This window comes from Armigeres subalbatus, chromosome 2, assembly GCF_024139115.2.
Source record: "Armigeres subalbatus isolate Guangzhou_Male chromosome 2, GZ_Asu_2, whole genome shotgun sequence".
In the NCBI taxonomy this organism is placed as follows: domain Eukaryota; kingdom Metazoa; phylum Arthropoda; class Insecta; order Diptera; family Culicidae; genus Armigeres; species Armigeres subalbatus.
The window spans coordinates 148,191,760-148,219,057 of record NC_085140.1 but is presented as its reverse complement, the minus strand read 5'-3'; the positions used below and the strand labels follow the sequence as shown (position 1 = coordinate 148,219,057).

The 27,298-nt window shown below is 43.1% G+C and overlaps 1 protein-coding gene across 1 annotated transcript in view; it reads right to left on the bottom strand.

Moving 5' to 3' along the window:
• LOC134210992 (band 7 protein AGAP004871) overlaps positions 1–25,710 on the bottom strand; it is a 457,813-nt gene extending 432,103 nt beyond the window's left edge. The window contains exons 1-3 of the mRNA XM_062687488.1: positions 25,314–25,710; positions 7,006–7,245; positions 6,912–6,932 (exon numbers count right to left, since the gene is read on the bottom strand). Of these exons, the coding sequence (XP_062543472.1) occupies positions 6,912–6,932; positions 7,006–7,213 (229 nt within the window). The 5' untranslated portion in view covers positions 7,214–7,245; positions 25,314–25,710. The remainder of the gene's footprint in view (positions 1–6,911; positions 6,933–7,005; positions 7,246–25,313) is intronic.
• Between the last annotated feature and the right edge of the window lie 1,588 nt (positions 25,711–27,298).

The following is a 27,298-nucleotide window of genomic DNA, read 5'->3' as shown; positions in this document are numbered from 1 at the left end:
AACCAACCTGTTGAGTAGAAGTATTCCATCGGCTTCGATGCATCCCTGCTCCACGGCTCTGTACTCTATCGATTGATAAAGTATTGTGATTATCAGCTGACGTTTCCCTGGCATAAGCTTCGTCTCGCGTCGCCGCTTGTACGATAAAATTGGTTTCATGCCCATACGTTCTTGCCGCCTTGGCGATTTCTCGATTCTGTAGTCCTTTCAACAGTTGAGCACGGACAAAACGTTCTTGGTCAGTGTCACTATACCCACACAACCAAACCTTCTCTCTCAAACGCGCATGGAAACTTACAGCGGATTCACCTTTCGCCTGATGCATACTGGCAAAAGCTTCATGTTCGGCGGATGTATCGGTCATGGATCTGAAGTATTGATCGATATTTTGCACAAATTGCTTATAGCAATCAGCGCTATCTAAGCTTGGACGTAGCTTAGCAGCTCGCACAATTCCTTGAAGTTCCTCTCCCATTGACAAGAATAGCAATTGTACACGTCGGGCAGGATCACGCGCATTGGACAACGAGGCGGCTATCTCAAAGTTTTCTATGTACTTGGTCCATGTCTCCCACATTTTGGTAGCCGGAATTCCTGCCGGAAGGGTTTAATGTTGTCCCATCTGATGGTTGGTTCACAGTAGTTTTGAATTTTTGATGCAACTTGCTCAACGCAACTGGACTGATCCTTATGCGCCCGAGCCACGACGTTCGGTTCATATCTTGATCTGTTGGATAGCTCTGCAACGGTCTGCTTCAACTCCTTGATTTGCTGCATCAGTTCTTTCTCATGTCTGGTGTGTTCAATGGGACTATCGTTAATATCGAGATTACCATATTCATCAACACCTTCGATTGGGTCGAACTCTGTTGAAATAAGATTGCTGATCCTGACGTATCGCCCAGCACTCGATGACTCACTGTACTGCTCAATAGCGCTTTCGGAATCCGAATCACTGTCATGTACCGAAGGGGCACGCACAAACTTTCCCGCACTTTGCATTTTTGAACACTAACGAACGACTTTCTGTTTCTTCGCAAACTTGTTATCACCTGTTACTATAGATGAACTGCATATTGTGAAATAAAAATACATAAGGACTTCACGATAACTTACATTTGGTTTGATATTTCCTTGAAACTATCAACTAAGTGATATCGTTGTGGCCTCGTGATCCTTTCTTTTTTTTCGTTTTTGATTTTTGCTGCAACTCACAATATATTCCTCATTCTGTGTGAAAGTTTTAACACGATATTGCTTGTCAGTAGATTTCAAGGCTTTCCCTATGACTCATTAGCGACATATACTTACGTATTCTTTAAAACAGAATAGTGAATTAACTTCTCCCAACTTAGCTATTCAATTTCCTGTGAAAATCCAAATTACATTTCTCAATAAAAATATGTTTACATAACGAAATTTCTAATAAAATGCCGATGGTAACGGTCGTCCCAAACACGCTAAACTCTATTTTTTTGTCATCCCGAAAAACACAAAATTATACAGAAGTAAACTTGTCGGTTGTCTCCTTCATCTCACTTTCTTCGATATAAATGCTAGTGTTGGTCGTCTAACATGCTCAAATAGTTGTGTTGATAAATGATAGAGCTAGCGGCAGTCCCGAACACGCTCAACTTATCTTATGGGTAAATTTTAATGCCAGCGGTCGTCCCGAACACGCTCAACACTTAGCGTGGGTACCTCAAACTCGCACTCAATTAGTAAACAAAGTAACCTTTTAGTGAAATTAGCGGTCGTCCCGTGCTCGCCGTGTTTTACAAATACCAATGCTAGCGGTCGTCCCGAACACGCTTAAATTGTCTTGTTGAAGCCAGCGGTCGTCCCGAACACGCTTAAATTTATGTTGTTTCTAAATTTTAATGCTAGCGGTCGTCCCGAGCACGCTCAAACTCATGTTGTTGATAAATGTTAATGCCAGCGGTCGTCCCGAACACGCTTAACTTTTGATTAGTGCAGTCATTCCAAACTCGCACAAACTAGTAAACAAAATTACTTTACCTTTGATTAGTGCGGTTATCCCAAAACTCGCCTTAAATTTATATAGAAACTTACATTTTATTGAAAACAGCGGTCGTCTCGCACTCGCTTTCTCCGATACAAATGCCAAAGTCAGCGGTCCTCTCAAGCGCGCTCAAATTGTCTTGTTGATACATGTTGAAACTAGCGGTCGTCTTGAACACGCTCAAACTCATGTTGTTGATAAATGTTAATGCCAGCGGTCGTCCCGAACACGCTTATCTTTTGATCAGTGCAGTCATTCCAAACTCGCACAAACTAGTAAACAAAATTACTTGTCAATAAAATAAACGATCATTACATACTATTTTAAATCTTCTGTCGACCTTCACGAAATTTGTTTTATTAACATCCATTTTCACTGCAGTAGATATAACAGCTGATCTCAGCGGCGCACACGACAAATAAATTTAAAAAAAAATGCTCGCATTATCCGCCATTCAGTTCGCTGACAGGCTTACGTACGATTAATAAATAGCAAATAACAGATAATACAATAATGTCTCGCATAATATAAACCATTTGTTATCGTTTGTAATTTAATGATAATCTGTGCCCTCGATGTTTTGTCAACGATTATTATCTCACATAATATAATAAAACACTGAATAGTTTACATGTAATTTTTACCAAAATGATTAGATGACGCCAAATTATGTTACCATTATTATTACGACTTGGCCCAGTGTGTTGTTGCCGCCGTGAAAATTAAATTGAAAATTGAAAATTAGCACAACGGATCTGTATATACTCTTCCGCTTGCCTTTTCCCTCAACAAGTTCTAAAAAAAACTACCCTGCTTTTGGTATGATATATGTTTGTATATAATCCTACTCACTCATGTGTATGCAGGATATATTGAAGAAAAAAAACAATTTGTTTCACTCATACAACTGAGAAGCGAAGAAGATTTAGCAACATCAGGATCATGAGAGAAGCAAGCGCATACTCGCTACCATATAGGTACCAGCGGGGTAAAGATTTTTTTCTTCATTTCATGCTTGCATGTATGAGTAAAAGAGCACACCATATCTCATGTTTCGGGCATAAAAAGATTAATTGAAGGCTTTTGACTTACCGCTCGGCAGCTCATCCATAAGAACAAAATGGTTGTTGAGGCTGAACTGAAAATTAGTTGTTCGTCAAACCTTTCCTTCCTGCGAAATCTCACCAACAGTGAAAATTCACTAATTCCCGCTAGTTGCACAGAAAACAAGATTTCGGATCACTGAAAGAAAATTAATTTTCTTAAGAGGCCACAACGAATCGCAAATAGCTGTAAGTTTTCAATTTTGCATCACTTTGTAATGTCGTGTTATTTTTCTGTTAATATCGATACACTGCTCCTGGCAGGATCGCCAATGTAAGATTCGCCATTTCGCACTATCACTGAGAGATTGCCCGACGCGATTCCCAACACCATGTACTCACACGACTGGCTCGAATGGAAGTCCCCAACGTACTGACTGCCTTGATGCGGGTGTCCGAGAGCAGAGTCAAATATGATGATGGATCGGTGCTGTTCGTTAGACCTGTTCGTGCTCCTCATGATATTAGGGATGTGCATACCACACACGGCTCAGCTACTTCCCATCTTCCTTTTAGTCGGCAAAAGTCATCCCTTTTCCGGAAGCCTGGGAAGGATCCTTCCCCCTTCTCTCAGGGTTATCCAAAATGTTCGAAAAGGCAATTCACAGCCGGCTACTTGAGTCTACCGAACATCACAACATCTGAACATTCCGTGTGTCAATCAGCGGAGCAAGTTCCAATGCGCACAACATTGTCGCAGGCGTCCCGCAGGGCAGTATCCTTGGGCCCCTGCTGTTTAACCTGTTCACCTCTGTTCTCTCTTCGCAGATGACACCTCCAGCGCTAGTGGCAAAACTCCAACGGTATCAATGCGGTGAAGACCAAGGTCACAGTTTTCCCCCACTCTAAATCCCCTTAACATGTTCCGCCTGAGGACTGTAAAATCATCCTCAATGGCACGACTGTGGAATGGGCCAATAAGGCGCCGACATCAAGCTTATTTTCCAGTTACAGGTTAACAAGACGGTGACGAAGTGTAACGTCTGCTGAAACTACTGTACCCTTCGATCAACCGTCGATCGTCATTGCCCCTGAATAATAAGTTTGTTGTCTATCAACAAATCAGCCTCCTTGTGATCGAATACGTCTGGGAGAGCTGCGCTAAACCTTATCATCTGAAACTCCAACGTGTACAAAAAATGTTCCTGAGGATGATCCTCAGCATTCTTCCCAGCTTTCAAAACACGAACATCTAAGGTCCACCGTCAGGCCGGTATTAAAACCCTTCACGAGCGCTATGGTGAAGGTCAAGATCAGTTCACGGCACGTTGCTTAGCTTAGAATAACCAAAAATCCTGGAGCTAATCCCCAACTAGGTTATCAAATTCAAGTTGTAAATATTTAGTGTACATAGTAGTTAGGTCACAGAGCAGACGTTGATCTTCATTCGTGCACTTGTGTAAAACTTTGTACTGGTCATTTTGAAGTGTGTCGTTATGCCCCCGATGCGCGGTGCTAGTGTGCTGATAAATATGGAGGAAATTTTCCGTGTTTTACTTTTTAGCACTAGTGTTCATTCCGAATTTCCGCTAGGTGGTAGCACAATATTGTTGCCCTAGTAACATTTTAGTTTTATGCTGGTTTTATAACACTCTTGAAAAGTAAATTATGGTTTTCAAGAGCGTTATAAAACTTAAAATGTTACTTGGGTGATGTAGTGTAAGCCAACGTGAGATTGAATTTGTATGTCGGGCAGCATGCGTTGGTGGCGCTGAGGTTCAATTTGAATTTTTACACACGTTTTTCACGAAATTTTGTTCGAACATCCATGTCTGTTCTCTGTGGTTGAGCTATCAAATTTGAAAAAAAAACGCGGTGCCTCTTCAAGGCCGTTTTTAAAAAGACAGGGTCACCGTCTTCGACCAGTGGTCGCACAGACTGAACACTTAACATCTAGCATCGAACAACGGACAGGACATTCACACAACACCCAGTGGACCAGTGGAGAACTTTTCGCTTTACGAAAAGTTTTCTCCTTACTGGGGCGGGAATCGAACCCACACTCCACAGCACATGCGTCTAGACGATTGACGTCGCTAACCGCACGGCCACGAAGCCCACAAACTGTTAAACTTAAACTGAATTTTAAACAAAAGAATCAAATTACACAAGATGTTTACAAAAAATCTCAAGATGAAGGGCTAAGCAGACCATGATAGGTACAATCTTCTCCTCCACTATCTACATACATCGTGGTAGTATAGGAGAGGGGCATTGTTGATATTGCCATATTGCTTTAGTTGAAATCATTTTTACGCTGTTTTTTTGCTTGTTTGTGGCTTTTGTATTTATTAAAACATTGAGTTGACCTCAAGTTAACCAAAAATTCGAAGAAAAGACAGGCGTTATTTAAAAAATTGTGGAAATTGATAAATCTATCCGCGTAAAAAACGAGTCAAGTTCTAGTTTCAATTACTCAATCGACTGTTCATTGGTGTCTTGATCCCCAATCCTCCAGAAGGCAAAATGTTCCGGTAATGCTGAACCATGTTTGCTCATTAAATACGGCAACGATTTGCACATCATTTCAGTCGAGGCCACCCCACCGTATGAGCTGTGTGTGCACCCAAAACCAATTTGCTACGTCAATGTTTTCCTTCTCCGACAACAAACACGTCGTCAACCTTTTTTAATGACTGCAATCAACCTTGCCATCCATAAACCCCAAGGTTCATTAATCTACAACCCAACGGCCCCGCACCATGCCCATCCGAAGCCCATGTGGAGTAACAGCTGTCGTCCAGAGTCCGGATAATTTCTGGACCGCCAACCAAAAAACAAAAAAAAACTGCGAACAATCCTACTGGTATCGTCCCCATTGGAAGGCTTACACTACTCACGTAACATAAACGTGAATGGCTTATGGTGCGATGCGGTTGTCGGTCGCTCGGATGATTCCAAGCGCCGACAACGGATACAGGATTAATTTCGTCGGGGAAATCCAACTGCGGTTAGGAGATAATATAGCGGCCCGTCTGAGCTCTATTCGGAGATGTTTCTCCAACTTGTGTCTATAGGATTATGGGTAAATCCCCTTTTACTTTCATTACTGCGGTCCATGGAAGGTAGATGGGACGAACATTGATTGGAGACTATCAAGAAAGGTTGAATAAGACACCATTGAGGGAAGCTCACAGAACAATTTCAGCATAAACATCATAACTCGTTTCACGGCTGAGCAATTATTCAAGATGATTAGGATATTCAGGCCGAATAATCGTTAGATTGAATCAGCCGTTGGATCGTAGGTCATTCGTTTCAAAATGTCGACAAATAAAAAAAAACTTTTAAAATAAAATTCAAGCATTTTAAAATATTGATTAAAATTATAAAACAGAAAACACATACCGTTCAACACTATATTCGTTTAATAAGGGAATACATTAATCTACAATAGCTACTCTACCAGCATAATTTATCTAACTTTTTTTATTATCTGTCTCTCGAAAAGGCAAGACATTAAATATATGTCTTACTGTACATTTATTTAGAATTTATAGATCCTTTTATTGGCATTAGCCCCGAAATGTTTTCTGTATTGCTTTCAGCTGGTAATGATGGCCATTGACCAGTCTCTATTAGACACAAGTATAAATGGACATCATAATTCACAAAAGGCACCATGAACATGTATGAAGACATATAATGAATAGACGAGTGTCGTATGTTATTATTCATCGTCCGACATTCGACAGGACGCATTGACTCCGATGTGTTTCTTAGTACTCGATGTTATTCTCTGCCCTTTTATCACCGATCATCAATCAAAAAGCAAATGTACTCACCATATTTACGAACAGTGGTATCTGGAAAAAAAAGCGTACGAAACACCATTAGCACCATTTTGTCCGGAACCACAACCTAATAATCAATGCTTACTCCTCATTAGTACGTTCCGATATTCATCGTCTGTCCGCTGGAATGATGCGTTGCCGCCAACTGTGGCAATACTGATGGTGTTAATTCCGCCACTCGTCTCCGTGGGCGCAACCGCTCTGCCACCTCCTCTTCCGATACCACCGCCAGGACCACCACCCCCGCCACCGTTTATAACCGGTGGTCCCATTTGATCCAAAGGCACCATCATGGACGAGGACGCACCGCACCACTTTCGCTAGCCTGCAAAACACGATAGATCAAAGCGTCCATCATTCACCTATCAATACAGGAAGCCAGTTAATTAGATGTTTGATGATTCTAATTTCCCAGCCAGCCAGAGGACAAAGTTCTACGGTTCCAATAATTTCACCCAGTCACCCACTTATTTAGCGCGGAAGTAGCCTCCTTGAACGTAAAACAACTACTTATTTAATTTAATATAACTTTAAGCTGTCTGAGAATGCAGTTGTTTCATTTGTGGAGTTGTTTAAGTGGAGGAAAGCACTACAGAATGCTTCACGATTTAGGATATGAATTTCAAACACGAAAGAATCATGTAACAGTTTCGCTTCTCCAAGCTATAACTATCATATGCATCTCATCAAGTTCGAGAGTGGGAAGTAATTGTATTTGATTATTATTTCTAGAACAACATTTGAAAAGGGCGTAACAGCCAAAATTTATTATAATTAACATTAAATTATATCTTATAATATTCAAGCATGATGGTACTACATTCCTCAATAGACCAATCTGTTTTAAGTAGTTTACGTCGATCGGTCGTGTCTTGTTCATAACCCTTCAGATTTTTTGTTCTGCTGCAGCATGCCCGGGAATTATTTTCGTATGTTGTGGTCATCGAATAGGTACGGGATACTGGGTAGACTTGATGCCGTTTTATGATTTCTGTTGTATAACAGCCAAAAATAAATAAACATACGCGATTTCCACACAGACTCTCTAAGAAATATAGTATTTCACTTTACTGATGTATGACAGTCCTTAAATTATTGTTGTTATTGATACACAATCGATTTTTTGGAGTGCGGTGAAAAATCGACTTTTAAAATATTCGGGGGAAATTGATCCCTCTCCAAGAAAAGGGGATCAAGTCTACCCAGTCTCCCCTAAAGAGTTCAAAAATTAGTTAATCTTCTAAACTTCTCGAAGGAGCAAATTCTATTGTGGCAATACACTCTCTTCGAGACTAACAGAATCAAAAACATATTTTGTCTAGTATACATCACCTGAAATTGACTAGGGTCCACTAGGGTCACTCGGCCACGTACAGAAGGAGGGAAATGCGTCACCTATGTATACACTCCCGGCTAAAAGTTTGGGTACATCCTTGAAAAGTATAGGCAAAAATTGTTGGCCGTATTTTTGCCGTCTTACATCCGATTTAAGGTATTGTTAACTCAGTACCACATAGATTATGAGTAGATCTGGCATCGTAGGTGTATGAAACGAACAATTTCTATTTCTTATCTATTAAAATATTACCTTCGAAATCGACCACGTTCTAATCGACGGTAAATTCTTCTCCGACATCACGAACGTACGCACTTCCCAACTAACATTTAATGTCAATGTAAATGTCTTTTCAACTCGTCTATACGGCTTCAAGCTGAATATGTGTGCTATACATATGATCAAGAACTTCTATTCAATTATTAAACCAGCAAATCTGGCGAATCTATTAAGCTGTTTTAGACGTACCTGCACAACTACTTTACAGCATGTTATACAATTTTTTCTCAATCTTTACTAAACCATACTTGTAATATAATTCGCTTCAATGGCGCTTATTCAGATTTTTTGAATCTGTTAAATAAGTTTTATACAGCCACTGAATTCAATTTGATTAAATATAATTTGAGAGAAGAGTAAATTTTGGAGTTTATTGAATGTTTTTTTTTTTGTGAAAACCGAAATACCAATTTGGTTGCTACCTAGATTCGAACTCCGGATCTCCTGATTCAATGGCTGCTGCTCTGTCATCACCGTCACTTTGACATATGTAAATAACAAAGAAAATTATGAATGTGCTTCTTCGCATACCCAATAGGTTGTTTTACTAACGCTATTTTCAGATTCATGCTGTATAAATGTTAGAAAGAAGCCTACATGCTGCTTTCAGCACATAAGCTTAAAAATTATGCTTTCAGCATTATTTCAACCATTATTCAAACATCTATCAGCATGTTCTGTTGGCTAACTTTTATGCATCATCAATCGCTGAAATTGTTTTTAGGCAACATTTTCTCGATCTGTATAGATGCTACTCTGCTGCTAATCGTTTAACAGTAGCCGTCAACAGAAATATCGCTTCTAAATGGCTTGTTTTCTTACACTATCTGCTAGCATTAATGACAGCGCTTTGTCAGTTGCTATAAGAGCAGGTGAATACCTTTGTAGCTGCATTACAGAAATCAATAGCTCATACACAGCTCCGGCAACAAAAACCAAATGTAAACAATGCGGTTTTGATGTTCCATACTGATAAGCTAGTAAAAGAAGCAGTATAAGGTTTACTTAAACGTTGTGTAATCTTTAAAGATACAGAAGTTGCCTAAAAGCTTCGTTAGTTCATATATAGCGCCATTACGCTATATTGTTAGTGCTATTACAACAGCGAAAACGTTTTCATTGTGAATGCTACTCACCGTAATATGGGAAGTTGCTAGCAAGCAACTCAGTTACATACATGAGCTCTTAACCGATAAGCTTTGTTGCTAATTCAGACAGAGCTGTTTTATGACTATATGAAAGCTGCATAAACGATAAAAGATGAAATATATTCGGCACAAACTGACTATAGCTGATAGATATTTGGGTAATAGTCGAGTTGAAGTTTAAGGGATTATTTGCGGAGGGTTTTCTTTTATTCAGCATTGGCTGCTTTTACTCAAATAGTATACAGCCAAAGGCTAGAAGTTGAAGCTTTTAGCACCAAAATTGTTAGTTGGGTTACCGCAGTGCGAATATTGAATCCGACCACTACCTCGTCGCAGTATGTCTGCGCTCAAAACTCTCGACGGTGATCAACACGCGTCGGAGTCGTCCGCCGCGGCTTAACATTGGGCGGCTACAAGACGGTAGACTAGCCCAAGACTACGCGCAGCAGCTGGAAGTGGCACTCCCAACGGAAGAGCAGCTAGGCGCAGCATCTCTTGAAGATGGCTGGAGAGATATTCGATCCGCCATTGAAAGTACCGCAACCGCTGCACTAGGCACGGTGGCTCCGGATCAGAGAAACGACTGGTATGACGGCGAATGTGAGCAGTTAGTTGAGGAGAAGAATGTAGCATGGGCGAGATTGCTGCAACACCGCACGAGGGCGAACGAGGCACGATACAAACGGGCGCGGAACAGACAAAACTCGATTTTCCGGAGGAAAAAGCGCCACTTAACTCCGCTAGCAATGATGGTTCGCTGTAGTTGCATGTCCGAAAGATTGTGAAACTATTGAGAACTTGAGCTACAGGTCCTAAGCCCTGGTAAAGGAGGAAGGTTGCGATGGCTGTTATTCATGGCCATCGTGTAAAGCAAAAATGGATAAACCCCAATGCCAAGGTGTTATGCGACCCGTGCCGAGGGCTGAATGGTTGAGGGGGTTCTAAACATGCTCAACCGCGAACGGAGCCTGGGGTGCACCAGGGCGAACACCCCAGTAAGCAGCCCTTACTGCACTACGGCGGGGCACTGGTGCAGCGGACATTTATTTCCCTAGCTACTCGTGGGACCAAAAATGAGTACAAATTCTACAAACAACCCTCAAGGTGACGACTGCCTCTCTCAGTCGTGTGAAAGCGAAGTGGAGAATACTCTGAGTCAGCTTGGCCTTACCGAAGCCCAGCTCTCAGTAGTTCGCAGGAGAAGATGGAAATATCCTGCCCTCAACGCCTATCTCCCGGAGCAGCACATGTTTCGACAAAGCTGATCCAGATCTACAACCCCCCTCATCGACCGACTCCAACCTGTTGGACATGGAAGATAACGAAGATGATGGTATAAGGATCATCATCAACCCCCAAAAATCTTTAGCAAGTAGCAAAGGATCCGAAGATAACAAGGGTTCTACGGAAGCCAAGGGTGCTCCGAGAAAGAAAATCCCCACACTCACACGCTCGCAGAGGAAGCAGCTTAGAACTCTCCGGAAGAAGGGAAAAGACCGGAATGAGGCCTTGTCCATAATCCTGAATAAGGAGAGCGAGGCCACTTCCTCAAAACGCTCGAGAAACGACCTAGACAAATCCGCCACAGAGGACCCCAAACAAAAAGGGTGAAGCACCATCTGGATCCGAGAGAGCGCGCCCAACAGTCCTCAAACCGCGCGCCTCAGAAAAACGTGTCTGGACAACAAAACCCACCCATGAGGAAAACAGCTGGTATCAGCTACAGTGATATGGCCAAAAGCGTGAAGGTCGGGATAATACCCAAAGACTTTCCCACCGTCCAACTCACTACAGCCCAGCTAGACCTTCTACAAGAAGCACTCCTGCTCAGAGTAGTTCAACAGCGAAACGAGCCAATAAAACCCAAATTCAACAACCTCATCTACAAGTCCGGTTACATGGTTCTAATCTGTAAGGATCAAGAGACTGCTGAGTGGTTAAAGAGAATATCCCCATCCATGAAACCCTGGGAAGGTGCAGAGCTGATGGCAATGGACGAAGTGGCGATTCCACGTCCAGAGATGATCCGAGCATTCTTCCCACAAAGCTCCAGCTATGATGACGACCGAATAAAGGCTCTCATAGAAAGCCAAAATGACATCACAACAACTAATTGGCGTATTGTGAAACGATCCATTCTGAAAGATATTCATGTTGAATGGATCTTCAGAGTAGAGCGGGCGTCGATGGAAAAGTGGAAGAAGTCCAAACACGGCCGCAACTACTGATGTGGTGAAATCCAACTAAGGAATACTACAGATCAACCGACTGCCGCTACCGCCAATCCGACTGGAAGGCCGACCCAAGAGCAATCTGAGGAGGCCTCCTGTTCAAGCGAGTTCGGCTAACTGGAAGGCCGACCCAAGAGAAATCTGAGGAAGCCTCCGGTTCGGGCGAGGTTAGTAAATCTCACCCCAAAAGCACCATAAAGGCTAGTCTGTCCGCCTCTAAAGGAAAAGCTCGAAGCTTACATGCGACCCCCTGCTCTAGTGGTACCAAACCAAAGGTATCTAAACAGGACAAAAGGGGTGCAAAAAGCGACAGTTTGACCACAGAGGCGAAACTGGCGGGCCAGGTTGCTACAGGGAAGAGAGAAAACCCAGACTGTAATACCAAACGACATCCTGATGATCCGCAACATCCAAAGCCGGACAGTCGTCGTCCGGAAAAAACCCCGGAAATGGCGACTAAAGTTCTGCAAGTGAACCTCCACCATGCTGAGAGCGCCACGGGTGTGCTCTGTCGGAGGTTCACCAAAGAGAATTTAACCGTGGCCCTCATTCAAGAGCCATGGGTAAATAAATCCAGAATACAAGGTATTCCACAACACTCATGTAAGTTGGTATATGATGACAGCCAGCTTTCTCCTAGAGCGGCTATTTTATTACATAACAACTGTAAATACTTTCCAATCTCAGAATTCATAAAAAGGGACATCGTAGCGGTCAGGATGGAGGTACCTTCCGCCAGAGGGAGTAGAGAGATCTTGGTGGTCTCGGCATACTTCCCAGGTGACGTGGACGAAATCCCTCCTCCAGAAATAGCTGCGCTCGTAGCCTACAGCCACCGACACAACATCCCCTTCGTCATAGGGTGCGACGCAAATGCACATCACACCGTATGGGGAAGTACCAATATAAACACCAGAGGTGAGTACCTGTTACAGTTTCTCTCTTCCAAGAACATTGACATTTGTAATGTTGGTGACAAGCCCACGTTTGAAAACTCCATTCGTCAGGAAGTTTTGGACTTGACTCTATGTAGTCGGTCTATCTCTGATAAAATAAAAACTGGCATGTTTCTGAAGAAATATCAATGTCAGACCATAAACACATCATCTCCGAATGGGAAGGGGTCTAACGATGGAAAAACGTTTAAAGATCCTAAGAAAACTGATTGGGAATCCTACTCAGCTATCCTACGATCCGAAGAGTACATCATAGAAAGTCACATCAAGTCCATAACACAATTGGAAGATGCGTCCAAATCCATTAAAAACAAAATCCTTAACGCCTACCAAGAGAGCTGTCCAACTAAATCAACTAGTTCGAGTAGAGACGTTCCATGGTGGAATAAAACTCTTGAGAAGCTTAGGAAAACTGCGCGTAGGGAGTTCAATCGTGCTAAGCGAACCGGCGATTGGAGCCTATACAGAAAGGCCCTGACGAACTACAACAAAGAAATAAGGTCAGCCAAACGGAAATCGTGGATTCTAATGTGTGAAAGCATAGAGAATACACCCGTAGTGGCCAGACTCCAAAAACTCTTTCAAAAGACCACTCCAATGGTGTGGGTAGCCTCCGAAAGACGGATGGTTCGCTCACTGTAGAGCCTAGCGATACACTGAGCGAATTGTTAAAGATCCACTTCCCTGATTCAATCCCTGAGTCGAGCATCGGCGACCAAGGCACTGGAATTGCTGTCTCAGATCCACAAGAGATCCAATCATGGGTTTCTGGGTCTAAAAAGACGCAATAAAGGTTGCAAAGGAAGCTTTCACTCGGGCCAGGGTTGAGAGGGCTGTGAGATCTTTCGAGCCATTTAAGTTTCCTGGCATGGATGGAATATTCCCAGCGTTGATCCAAAAAGAGGAGAAAACACTGGTTCCACCCTTGGTTGAGATTTTTGAGGCGAGTCTGATTTTGGGGCACATACCTAACGATTGGCGTCAAATCCGGGCTGTCTTCATTCCGAAGGCAGGCAAGAGAGATAAAACCAACCCCAAAGCATTCAGGCCGATAAGTTTATCCTTTGTAATGCTCAAAATTATGGAAAAGGTACTATGCGAGTACATAAATTACAAATTTATGAAAGCAATGCCTTTGTCAAAAAACCAATTCGCTTATCAAAGTGGAAAATCTACGATCTCGGCACCACATACGGTAGTTCAAAAATCGAAAAACACTTAATGCAAAAGAAATTGCTCTTGTAGCATTTCTTGATATTGAGGGCGCATTCGATAACGCTTCTTATTCGTCTATAGGGTCAGCAATGTTGAGGAGAAAATTCGACCCATGCATTGTTACCTGGGTACATGCTATGCTAGCTAATCGGAAAATCTCCTCTGAGCTTAGCGGTTCATACATCACTGTTAAAGCAACAAGGGGTGTCCGCAAGGCGGAGTGCTTTCTCCTTTGTTGTGGTCACTGGTGGTGGATGAGCTTCTAGACAGCTTAGAGAGAAGAGGCTTCGAAGTGGTTGGATATGCTGATGACGTTGTCATTATTGTACGAGGCAAATTCGAAAGTGTTATCGTGGAAAGAATGCAATCTGCCCTAAATCAAACTTTTTCCTGGTGTCAAAAGTATCAACTAGGCATAAATCCTACAAAAACTTCCATTATCCCTTTCACCAAACGGAGAAAGGTACAACTGAAACCCCTTTTCTTGAATCAAACACAATTAGTTTATTCAAGTGAAGTAAAATATCTAGGTGTCATACTCGACGCAAAGCTTAATTGGAACTCTCATCTCCAATCAGTTGTGCAGAAAGGTCTCAATACACTTTGGGTTTGTTCAAAAACCCTTGGTAAAAGATGGGGCCTAAAACCAAGTATGATCATGTGGATATATAAAACCATTGTCCGTCCCAGGACAACTTACGCTTCCCTTGTCTGGTGGCCTAAAACTAATGAGGCTGCTGCAAGGGCTAAGCTCAACAAAATCCAACGCACCGCTTGCATAGCCATCACTGGTGCAGTTCGTAGTACACCCACTTTGGCCCTAGACGCAATGCTTCACCTGCCCCGGTTAGATCAATTCATAAAGCTGGAAGCGGAAAAAGTGCTCTAAGGTTAAAGAGAACAAAAACACTGCTGTCGGGAGACCTTACGGGTCACCTCAGCATATTAAATGAATTTGCCATAAATCCCGCAATAGGAATTTGTAGTGACTGGATGGAAACGGTAGTCAATTATGACTTACCTTACGATGTGTTCATTCCTTCCCGCCAGGAGTGGGAAGAAGGTGGACCCAGCGTTCCAACAGGCTCTATAAATTTCTTCACAGATGGTTCGAAAATGAATAATCTGACAGGATCCGGAATCTATGGCCCTACAACAAAAATTTCTGTCCACTTAGGACAGTGGCCCACAGTATTTCAGGCGGAAATATATGCAATATTAGAATGCGTGTTATTATGCCTGAGGAGAAAGTATAGATTTGCAAAAATATGTATTTTCTCTGACAGCCAAGCGGCACTTAAGTCGCTTTATAACTACACTTGTAACTCAAAGCTAGTGTGGGAATGCATTCTGGCTTTGTAAAACTTATCCATACGCAATCGAGTCTACCTATATTGGATCCCAGGACATACGGGTCTAGAGGGAAACGAGATTGCTGATGAGCTAGCCAGGAATGGATCTAATGAAAGGTTCATTGGCCCTGAGCCCTTCTGCGGGATCTCAGACTGCTCTGTAAAAATGGAACTGAACAAATATATGGTCAGTCAAATCACATCAAACTGGAATGCACTTCCCCATACGAGCCAATCCAAAAGGCTCGTAACGATTAACCCCAAGAAAACCCAACAACTATTAGGTCTCAACAATAGGGATCTCGACAACTACACCGGTCTAATAACTGGACACTGCCCCTGCAGATCCCATCTACAAAAGATCGGAGCAATCCAAACCTCAAATTGCCGCTTCTGTGACGAGGAGAGAGAACCATCAGAACACATCCTCTGCTATTGCAGTGCACTCACCCAACGTAGGTTCAAAGTTCTCCAGCAAGCCCTTTTAGGGGCCTGCTGACATATGGATCTTATCCCCAAGGACGTGGTTGGCTTCATAAAGCTAGTCTCGCCAGAATGGGGGAGTCACATACTGTAACTCAGGATCTCTATTCATCAATAATAGATGGTCTTGAGTTCAGTCGATACCAAGGTATCTCAGTGACAAACATGTTACTGAGATAACTTGCGTATTTCACAGTAAAAGGGTATATCACAATAGTCCTAAAATCTGGACGCAGTGATCTTCACCCGACAAACGAGGAAAAAAAAAAGCGCCAGCAGGAAGATCGAGACCGTGAAGAGACGGAGGAACTGTACCGCGCTAATAACGCACGAAAGTTCTATGAGAAGTTGAACCGTTCACGTAAGGGCCACGTGCCACAGCCCGAAATGTGTAAGGACATAAACGGGAACCTTCTTACGAACGAGCGTGAGGTGATCCAAAGGTGGCGGCAGCACTACGAAGAGCACCTGAATGGCGATATGGCAGACAACGGTGGCGGTATGGTAATGAACCTAGGAGCACGCGCGCAGGACATGCGACTTCCGGCTCCGAATCTCCAGGAAATCCAGGAGGAGCTCGGCCGGCTGAAAAACAACAAAGCCCCTGGAGTTGACCAACTACCAGGAGAGCTGTTTAAACACGGTGGTGAAGCACTGGCTAGAGCGCTGCACTGGGTGATTACCAAGGTTTGAGAGGATGAGGTTCTGCCGCAGGAGTGGATGGAAGGTGTCGTGTGTCCCATCTACAAAAAGGGGCGATAAGCTGGATTGTAGCAACTACCGCGCAATCACATTGCTGAACGCCGCCTACAAGGTACTCTCCCAAATTTTATGCCGTCGACTAACACCAATTGCAAGAGAGTTCGTGGGGCAGTACCAGGCGGGATTTATGGGTGAACGCTCTACCACAGACCAGGTGTTCGCCATACGTCAGGTATTGCAGAAATGCCGCGAATACAACGTGCCCACACATCATCTATTTATCGACTTCAAAGCCGCATATGATACAATCGATCGGGACCAGCTATGGCAGCTAATGCACGAAAACGGATTTCCGGATAAACTGATACGGCTGATCAAGGCGACGATGGATCGGGTGATGTGCGTAGTTCGAGTTTCAGGGGCATTCTTAAGTCCCTTCGAAAACCTTAGAGGGTTACGGCAAGGTGATGGTCTTTCGTGTCTGCTATTCAACATCGCTTTGGAGGGAGTAATACGAAGGGCAGGGATTGACACGAGTGGTACGATTTTCACGAAGTCCGTCCAGTTATTTGGTTTCGCCGACGACATTGATATCATGGCACGTAACTTTGAGAGGATGGAGGAAGCCTACATCAGACTGAAAAGCGAAGCTAAACGGATTGGACTAGTCATCAACACGTCGAAGACGAAGTACATGATAGGAAGAGGCTCAAGAGAGGTCATCAGAGCCACCCACCACGAGTTTCTATCGGTGGTGACGAAATCGAGGTGGTTGAAGAATTCGTGTACATGGGCTCACTGGTGACCGCCGATAACGATACCAGCAGAGAAATTCGGAGACGCATAGTGGCTGGAAATCGTACGTACTTTGACTCCGAAAGACGCTCCGATCGAATAGAGTTTGCCGCCGTACCAAACTGACTATCTACAAAACGCTTATTACACCGGTATTTCTCTACGAAAACGAGACCTGGACGATGCTCATGGAGGACCAACGCGCACTGGGAGTTTTCGAAAGGAAAGTGCTGCGTACCATCTATGGTGGGTTGCAGATGGCGGACGGTACGTGGAGAAGGCGAATGAACCACGAGTTGCATCAGCTGTTGGGAGAACCATCCATCGTTCACACCGCGAAAATCGGAAGACTGCGGTGGACCGGGCACGTAGCCAGAATGTCGGACAGTAATCCGGTGAAAATGGTTCTCGACAACGATCCGACGGGAACAAGAAGGCGAGGTGCACAGCGGGCAAGGTGGATCGATCAGGTGGAGGACGACTTGCGGACCCTCCGCAGACTGCGTGGTTGGCGAAGTGCAGCCATTAACCGAGCTGAATGGAGAAGTCTTTTATGTGCAGCACAGGCCACTCCGGCCTTAGTCTGATGATAAATAAAAAAATATTACCTTAAAATACTCATTTTCTTAAACTTATGTTGTAAAAATATGTTGATTTTTTGTCGAAATTAGGCCCAAAAAATTTGAAATAAAAAGTGGAATGGAACCCAATTTTAATCATCTTTGAGAGGCATTGATGATATTTCGGCGGAATCAGACCGCATCGTGCTTTCGTGCTGTGCGGTTATTTTCTTTATTTGCGGAAGGAAGCTTTTAATACTACCCGAAGCTATTGTAATTTCAACAGTGCTTCTCAGCGCTAATTGTACCTACTGATCCCGTTAGGGAAGATCCATTAATTACGTAACGCAAAAAATGGGCATTGTCAAACCCTCTCTCCCCTATGTCACACTTTTTGTATGAAGCATCTGAAAATTGTGTATGGATAGTCACACTTTGTTCAACCCCCCTTCCCCCCTCTAAGCATTACGTAATTTGTGGACACTCCCTTACGATCTTTGCTTGGGCCCGTGTCTTCGTTCTACGTTGGACCGTTTGCGGAAGTAAAATTCCGACAAGCGGTGGTAATCCTGCAAGGACACCGTTCTTCGAAAAAAAAACTCTTAGAAGGTCATGTCTCCACACTCAGAAATGAGCATGAATTAAAACAAGAGGAAGGGTGAGTCTCTGAATTCTCCACTTCCTTCTAAGAAACAAGCCCAAGCAACCAAAAGTTCGGATTAGACTTGAGGATTGAACTAAGAAGTTCACAATTAGTTCGAATATAGCTCCATTGTTCATGAACCGAACTTAACTCTCAATCAATACTATTAATGAACTTGAAAGTTCAAGAAAGTTGCTTATTCCTCTTCATCTGAACTTTAAAGTTCACTTTATGCTACTTAAATTATTGTTCCGAACTTCTAAAAAGAAGTTCGGTTCAAGTACTAACCGCACTTCTAATCAGCTTGGAAATCAATATCATTCAGAACTATAAAGTTCACACCACGCTACTTTGGAACTTGTTCCGAAGTTCTAATATCAAGTTCCACGATAGCACAAACCGAACTTGTTGTCAGCACAAAAGTTCACAAAATATTTGTTTACACTTCACAAGTACAAAAAAAAATCTGGATAATACCTTGTAGGAACTTGAGCATAGGCACACTGCTAAAAAAAACAAAACAAAGTCAAACTGTTCAAAGCCGCCTATCAGGTCCACATGAACTTTTTATAAACTTTAAAGTTCAGAATCAAGCTCCATACGAACTTTTTGTGAACTTTCAAATTCAGAATCAGTTCGGTATGAACTTTTTGTGACATAAAGTTCACATTTAGTGCCACCTTGGCATTATACGAACTTTCTAGTTCACATTTTATCCTAATTGAACTTATGGTGAACTTTGAGACAAGTGTCATATATGAAAACAACTCATGAAGTAAAATTTTGCCACTTTACATGTCGATCGTATGGAGCAGTGGTACGCATCCCGGATTATAAGAGGAAGACTGGAGTTCAATACTTGTGGTAGGCGCATCGTCACGTGGAGTCTCGCATCCTAAATAAGAACAGCATCTACATTCTAGCAAACAATCATTGAAAAAAAAATTAAAATAGTTCTTCCAATACATCGCCTTGTGGTTTTTATTTTATTTTGTAAAGTACACTCTAAGTTCCTTTGGCTAGCTGAATAGCATGCTATACAGGACTCTCACCAAACTTTTTGTGAACTTTGATGTCCACTTTACAGCTTGAAAATAACTTAATGTGAACTTGATAGTTCGATTAACTACTTAAAAAGTGAGCTGAATAGAACTCTATCCAGAATCCCTCTTGGAGCTGATTAAGCCAGAAATGTACTGTTATCCGAACTTTTGGTTGCTTGGGAAGGTTTCAAGACCGTCCTGCCAAAGCGCGGAAAAAATAGAAGGAAGCTGGCGACTTCAGATATTCCTTCTAACTTCAGCATTCAAAACAATTCTTCTCCTATCGAACTGAGCAATCAGTTCGATTTGATTCATGACGAAATTGAGCAAATCGAATCTACCTCTAGCCCATGTGATTTGATCCATGCGAAAAAGCAAAGGATTCCAATTGTGGAATCTGTTGCCGAGTTTTCTGGCTTTAGGAATGAGATTTTGAGTAACCTTCATGGGATCAAGGTTTCATTTCAGATTGCCAGAAAGGGTGACTGCCGCGATTTACCGGGATCCTTTGACGATCGCAAACGTCTTCATCAGTATTTAACTGAGAAGCGCCATAGAGTCTTCACATACGATGACAAAACTGAGCGATTGTTCAAAGTCGTCTTGAAAGGTCTCCCCAGTGATGATAAATCACTGGATGAGATTAAAATTGAAATTTCTCAATTACTTGGATTTTCACTAGTCCAAGTAACTTAGATGGAAAAAAATGTTGGGGTTGTATACATGACACAACCGCTCGACGTAAACTACGTAAAACCAAATATAGAACACTGAACCAGTTATTCCACCAATCATCCCATCGAAACCACTACTGATCAGCTGCCCCTAACATGGAGAACAGACGCTGTTGTGAGCCGATCCTGACATGGAGAACAGACGCTCAATAAGATTTGCACCTCCGGAGAGGAGCAAACCCCCCCCTTCCCTGTCAGCATACGACCATAGTTCCTACCGGGGTTGGTTACCCGATCTTCCCTACGGTTGATCGTATCCCGGACAACACCGCGGGGAGGTAGGGATAGGAGTTGCTGGGTAAGAGGCTAAGGACCGCGAGATGGGGTCTATTTTATTCCTTCAGGTACGCGAAGTACCAATGGTACGCTTTACCCAGCATTTGCCGTGCCAATTGGTGGTAGTAGTGTAGGCAACAACCCCTTCGCAAAAGGTGGGTTGTTCAGGTCTCCACCTAGGAGGCCAGAAGCAATAATCGGCAGCTCGGTGCGCAGCGCTAGCGTGGGTCACTTAACCATCTCCCAGGCTACGCCGGTAGAGGTTATAGACGGCCCATGGCTTGTGAAGGTGATGAACCGCGATGGGCTTCCAGCCTGCGAGGTGGCGACGGAACAGCTGGACGCCATCATCGACTTTGCGTCATCGAAGCATAATATCAGTAAGGACCTCAAGAGGAGCTTGCTGAAACTTCGAAAGTCGAGACGGTCAAGGTGAGGGCACTCACGGCGGAGGTGATTCTAAGGGTTAAAGACCTGGACGAGATGACCGAAGTCGAAGAGCTCGTCACGGCACTGCGGCGACAGTGTGAAGTGGAGACGCCCACCGCAGCCGTTAGGCTACGGAAAGGTCCGGCAGGGACACAGGTAGCATTGGTTCGGCTATCTGCAGCGGATGCCTCCAAGGTAGTCAAGTTAGGGAGCGTCGAGGTGGGATGGTCGGTGTGCCCTGTGGGCATATACGAGCAACCCGAAGTTTGCTCCACGTGCCTGGAACCGGGGCACAAGCAATGGGACTGCAAAGGCCCTGACAGAAGCAAGCTCTGTCGACGCTGCGGATTGGAGGGACATAAGGCACAATGCTGCACGAACCCTCCCAATTGTTTGATTTGTTCCAGCAAAGCTGTGAACAGCAAGCACCCCATGCCACCCCATGGGGGGTTCGAAGTGCCCGGCGTTTAAGCGTGCTGCAAATTCACAATGCAGGTAACGCAGCTGGCTTGCTCGGCATCGCCCGAGTGTTTGGTGTGCGCAGGTTTAGAGGAAACGGCGGAACACGTGTGATTCGTGTGCCCACGTTTTCGCACAATGCGTGACCATATGCTTGCTACATGTGGTCTCGACACTACCCTGGACAACCTAGTTCGGAGGATGTGTAAAGATGAAGTTGGCTGGAACGCCGTTTTATCGGCTATCGTCCAAATCGTCTCGGAGCTACACAGAAGGTGGCGCGTGGACTCAAGGATGGCTAGTTCAGGCGCAAACAAAAGGTGGTCCAAGGGTTCGGAATCGGCTTCATGGTTCATACCGGTGGTCATGCCCTGTGATCGAACTCGATCCTTTTATCGAACAAGTGGCCGCGCGAAGAACAACATGGTATCGTCACTTTCGCGGCGTCGGTCAACCGGGCGGGTTCCGAGCCCGAGGACGGAAAGGGGTCCTCGTCAAGGCTGGGGTAGGCGTAGGCACCGCGTCGGCAAGTCCCTCTGTGTGTTGGCGAAGAGACCCTATCGCAGAGAGGTCAATTTGGGGTGCACGCGGCATCATCATTCTTGATACCAGTCGTGCAGAGGGAAGCAGGCGCGAAGTCGACCCTTCCCACCTTCCGAGGACATAGGGCGTGGTAAGGCCACCTGGAAAGCCGGCAATGCGCTGGCATGATACCATGGTGTTCTTCTAAAAAAGCGATGTTCGATGCTGCAAGGACACGCAGCTAACCTCGAGGGTGCGTTGTGCACTGGCCCCTTTTTGAAGCATTACTTTCTGGTTGTACCGAAGGGACTTTGGGCTTGGCGGCAATGGAAACGGTTTAGCGGGTCGGGGATGTAGTCCTGCCTCCCTCGTTTGCTTTTGGAGGTGGTCCCTAACCCCGCACTTCCTGGACAACCCAGGATGTCTGTTGAGCAGATTCCCCCTCCATTGCTTAGGAAGAAAAAAAACTTGCTTTACACAGCTGTGTAGTAACCAACACGAAAGGAGCGAAAACAAAGCGAGAATCATTATTTTTCTGTGGGGGCTGCCTATCCGATTCTGTTTTTTAGTACAGTAGCCGTTCGATAACTGCAAAATGTTTACTTTTCAGTTAACGAATGCCGTTCGATAACTGCAACGCATTCTAGACGTCAAACGGTTGTCAATCGACGTCAGATGCAATAAAAGTGCATCTAAATGTGCAGCGCAATGCAGCTGTCATTGAGTCTGACATCAGTTTGAAGTTTAGCGGCCCGATAACTGCAAAACTGTTGCAACTATCGAATTGCAGTTAAAAAGCATTGCAGTTAAATGACTTGCAGTTATCGAACGTCTACTGTACTTGTATACAATTTTGATATATTTGTTATCATGGCTTGTTATGATTCGGGACATTTTTTGCCTATCTTTTATCGTTGTTCGTTATCTATTGAGAACGATTTCTGCAAACCCTGAATGAGACAGTATTGAATATAAATAAACTACAGTGTGTGTTCGATTTTGTGAACAAATTTGAATCGAAAGTGAGAAAAATTGCTCAAGAAGAATGCGTTAAAATAGTATCCCACCCTAAATCCGGCCCTGAATAGACGACAAAAAAGTGATATTGGCAGTGTTTTTAGATTTAAAACGTGCATTCGAGACAATTGACAGAGCAAAACTACTGATGCTATTAAAGCGGATTGGATTAAGTGGAATAGTGCTGGAATGGTTCGAAAGCTACTTAACGTCTAGACAGCAGATGACGATATATAATGGCGCAGTGTCAAATCCTGTTAGTGTTGAGTTGGGGGTCCCACAAGGTAGTGTCTTGGGTCCATTATTGTTTATATTGTATATGAATGACATAAAAGAAACCCTAATTGTTGCTGAAGTGAACCTGTTCGTGGACGATACAGTGTTGTTCGTGATAGCTGATAGCATTCAATTTTAAACTTGTTTGTACCGTTCTGACTCATATTCTGAACACTGGCGTTTAAGTACTCTAAAACTAGAATTTTCAGTGGTAATTCGACGGAGGATCAAAACTGTACATCAACTCAAAATTATATAGAAAGAATTACGCGAATAGTATTTGAATGGCCATCTTAAAGCGAGTGTTCGGAATATGAGTCACGTTTACGATTTGAGGTAAAACGGTATCAACAGATACGCATTTCATTTTCTACTTGAAAATTTCTTCAGTGTTTTGTTGTAGTCGATAACAAAATACTGAAGAAGTTTTCAAATAGAAAACGGAACACGTATCTGATAATACAAACGTGTTTAAAATAGCGGAAGTAAATGGAAGAATTGTAAAATCTTAAAATTGTATAATGTTTCCCTTAGACGCTCAAAAATAATTATTCACTAAACTGTTTGTTATAGCAATATTAGAGTAAGTTAATTGCAAGCACTCATTACCCATTCAAGTATTTACGGTCATATTGAAGAAAAAGATTAACATTCTTACTCAAGGTAAAGTTTATTTCACCCAAAATGTTATTCTGAAATTATTTTTAAGCATTCTTGATGCACAAAGAAGGGAAAAAATCACAACCTCACAGCATTATTTGTTCTGTTCATAAATTCCACCCTAATAATACTTTGTTACCTCACTAGAGTGCCCAACAATTAGGGCCGCAGCTGTAATAAGACTTTACGTTTCAATGTAAATAATTCATCGGCCTATGGATCAATATCATCATGTCATATTCATAACACTTTCTGCATACCTCGCATCTGTGGAGTCCCATGCGAAGGTAAATGTGATGACGATTGTAGTTAGACACGTCTTCATAGTCATATATTACATCCCAAATGAAATTATGCTTACTCTCAAAATAGAGTTAGGCCATGGCAAATGAAAGTTTTTTTTTGGTTAGGCCATGTCAATGAAAATTTTTATTGGGTTTTGAAAATTTCAGTAAGGCCGTTACAAATATTTAATTGACTTTTTGTCCTACTGGACTCCGAAAGGTCAAGGGGGGGGATAATAAAAAATAAATATTAAAATGAAAAAAAAAATCAAAAAACTCCTCGGATTTGTTAAAGAATCTTTTGAAAATTATCAAAATTGTCCGAATTTTATTTTGTTGCCCCCTCAAAATATTATTTTTTGGCAAAAAAATCCGAGGAGGAGGGAGACAAAATAGATTTTAAATATTTGTATCGGCCTAATTATAATCGATTATGATTTATAATTAATATTAGTTGCGAGATATTTGACTGGATTTGCATTTGAAGACAAATTACTTTCAATTCTATTACTAGAAACGTTGACGAAAGATAATCCTTGGTTTTAAACTATATTTCCGCCAAGTGGACATTAAGTCCAAATATATCCGGTATTATAGTCACGCTCTAAGGTCACAAGGATTCGGTGCGACATTTTGGAGTTCCTTCACAAATCACGCACACCATAGGTCATGTAAAGCTAATTTGCATGAACTGTTGTTGGCTTGCGAAAAAATCAACGTGAAATTGGTCTTTATCTTTGCTCCATGGATTCCTATTTCATCAGTGCTGTACTATCAAATTTTCACAATCAACAAGTCGTCAAATTGGACACCTAAGCGCACTGTTGCTGTTTTGCTCCAAAAAATGAACTGCCGTTTATCACGAACACGTGTTTGCTTTCAATGGGCCACGTTTATAATCACTTTGCACGAACGGAAGCAACAGGGCTGGGCGCATTGCTAACGGCTATAGAACCACCGTGGCGAAAAAAAGTATACACAAATTCTGCTTACCTGCGGCACTCAGCTTGACGCAACTCTGGAAAGCCCTTTCGCTTTCAACTCGTACACACCGAACCCGGTCCTAATGGGGAACCCAATGGGGCTAACCCAGGCAGTGAACGGTCACCAGGACACCGACTATACGCCAAGAAACTGGAGGGGCAGTTAGCATAAGTGCTCTCAAAAGCTTTCGCGAAACGTGTTTTTACTTGCAGATAGAAAGCTGCACGGCTCTAAACGCAAGGATATACCGGACGGATTATCGAAATGCCCACAGCGTGAATGGTGGCTTGATTTATGCGAACGGAGGCAGCCCGAATTTGCTACTGAAAATGCTTTTCAATTTTTCCGAGTGCCGCTCCTGGTGGTGGTGCTGCTGCAGTCAATCGAAAAGTATACAAGGAAGGTGCAATCGCTGCCGCAGACTTTCCATACAGTCAAGCTGAGCAAGGTCTTATGATATTACCGTTTATGTAGGGTGGAGAACCGGACAGTGGCACTGGGTCGGATGATGTGGTAAATTATAAATGCCATATACAGGCTCAAACGGATGTGTGTTATTATTGTACATGCGGTAATTTCGAGCAATGTGTGTATGCGATATATTATTTGTAATTTCACTATCAAACGTTTCGCCTACACTTCGTCGGCAATCCGAATGTTTGATTTCGAGCCAACAAGAGTTATCTGCCATAGCTATTTTCTATTCACAATCGTACTCTGTTTTGAAATTAATGAAAAGATGGTTATTGAGCAAGTTTTACTCTCGGAATGTATCAATCCAAATCGACCCTCAAGGAAACCTGATATTCGCTGACGAAGAACTCCTCAAGCGATTTTAGCCTATTATGTAGAATGCGCGACAGTATTTTGTAAGCCGAGATCAGAAAAAAATCGGAGGTTGTGCATTTTCTTATAGATCATATAGATCTTTCTTTTGCAACCAGACAGTAGTTAGCTCTTCATCCTCCCATATTTTTTGAGTAGTGATGTGGATCGATAGAAGCAGCTGCTCAGTACCAAGTTTGAGAATCTCGACCGGGAGCTGGACCATCCTAGTAGTTTCACTACTTTCATCTCATTTTGAGCCTTATCCAGCAATTGTGGCTCTAGATCTTGACCATCGTCGACCATGCTTATCGTGCTTCTTAATACACCTTCGTTATCACCTTTCAGCGAATACTTGAAGGGCTTCTTCCATCTGGCGGACACCATAGTCTCGTCTGTCAGCAAATTTCCCTTTCGGACATTGTTCACTGGCGCAATGTTCTAATGCGTGTCATTGATAGTCGCGTAAAATTTCCACATATTGTTCCTTTCCATATATTCCTGCGCTTCGTGCTGCCTTTTTTATGCGGTGGATTTTTTTCTCTTTTGTCCTTGATACACTGTACCACTCTCAGTTGAATCCGGTACCAACCAGTAGTATCTGACTTCTTGTAGTTTTTGGTCTGTAATTCAGTGGCACTCCTCAATAAATCAATTTTTTGGCGTTGTTGGCGTCGCGGGATATTTCCTAACAGTTCAGTTCTTTGGCTGTTGTTTCAGTTTCATGGGTATTCTCCCACAAACTGATGTTGGCATCCGTTCAGTCCTGATCAATTATGGCAAGGATCGCGTCGTGCAACAGGTTGCTGAATATCCTACTTCCTGCATAATGGCGTTTTTGATAATGCTCTCAAGTCCCTTTCGCTTTCCTGCCGAAGCAGGGACACTCTCCACCACGTCACTTCTTGTGCTGGTAGCGACCAAGATGAATACACCACTAGGTGTTACAATCTGCCAAATTCACGATTCAGCCATCTTGGATTTTAGTATGGGAGAACCAGCCGGTTTGTTTATGTTTTGCACCGAAAATGAATTTTTCACCCCCGCCTTCTTCTCGTCCATAAATTGAGCACATTGAAACACCTAGCTGTGTATTCATCTTGGTAGCGACATTCTTCTACCAAAGTTGTGTAATTGTCAACTCGTTATTATTTATTTATTCAGATTAA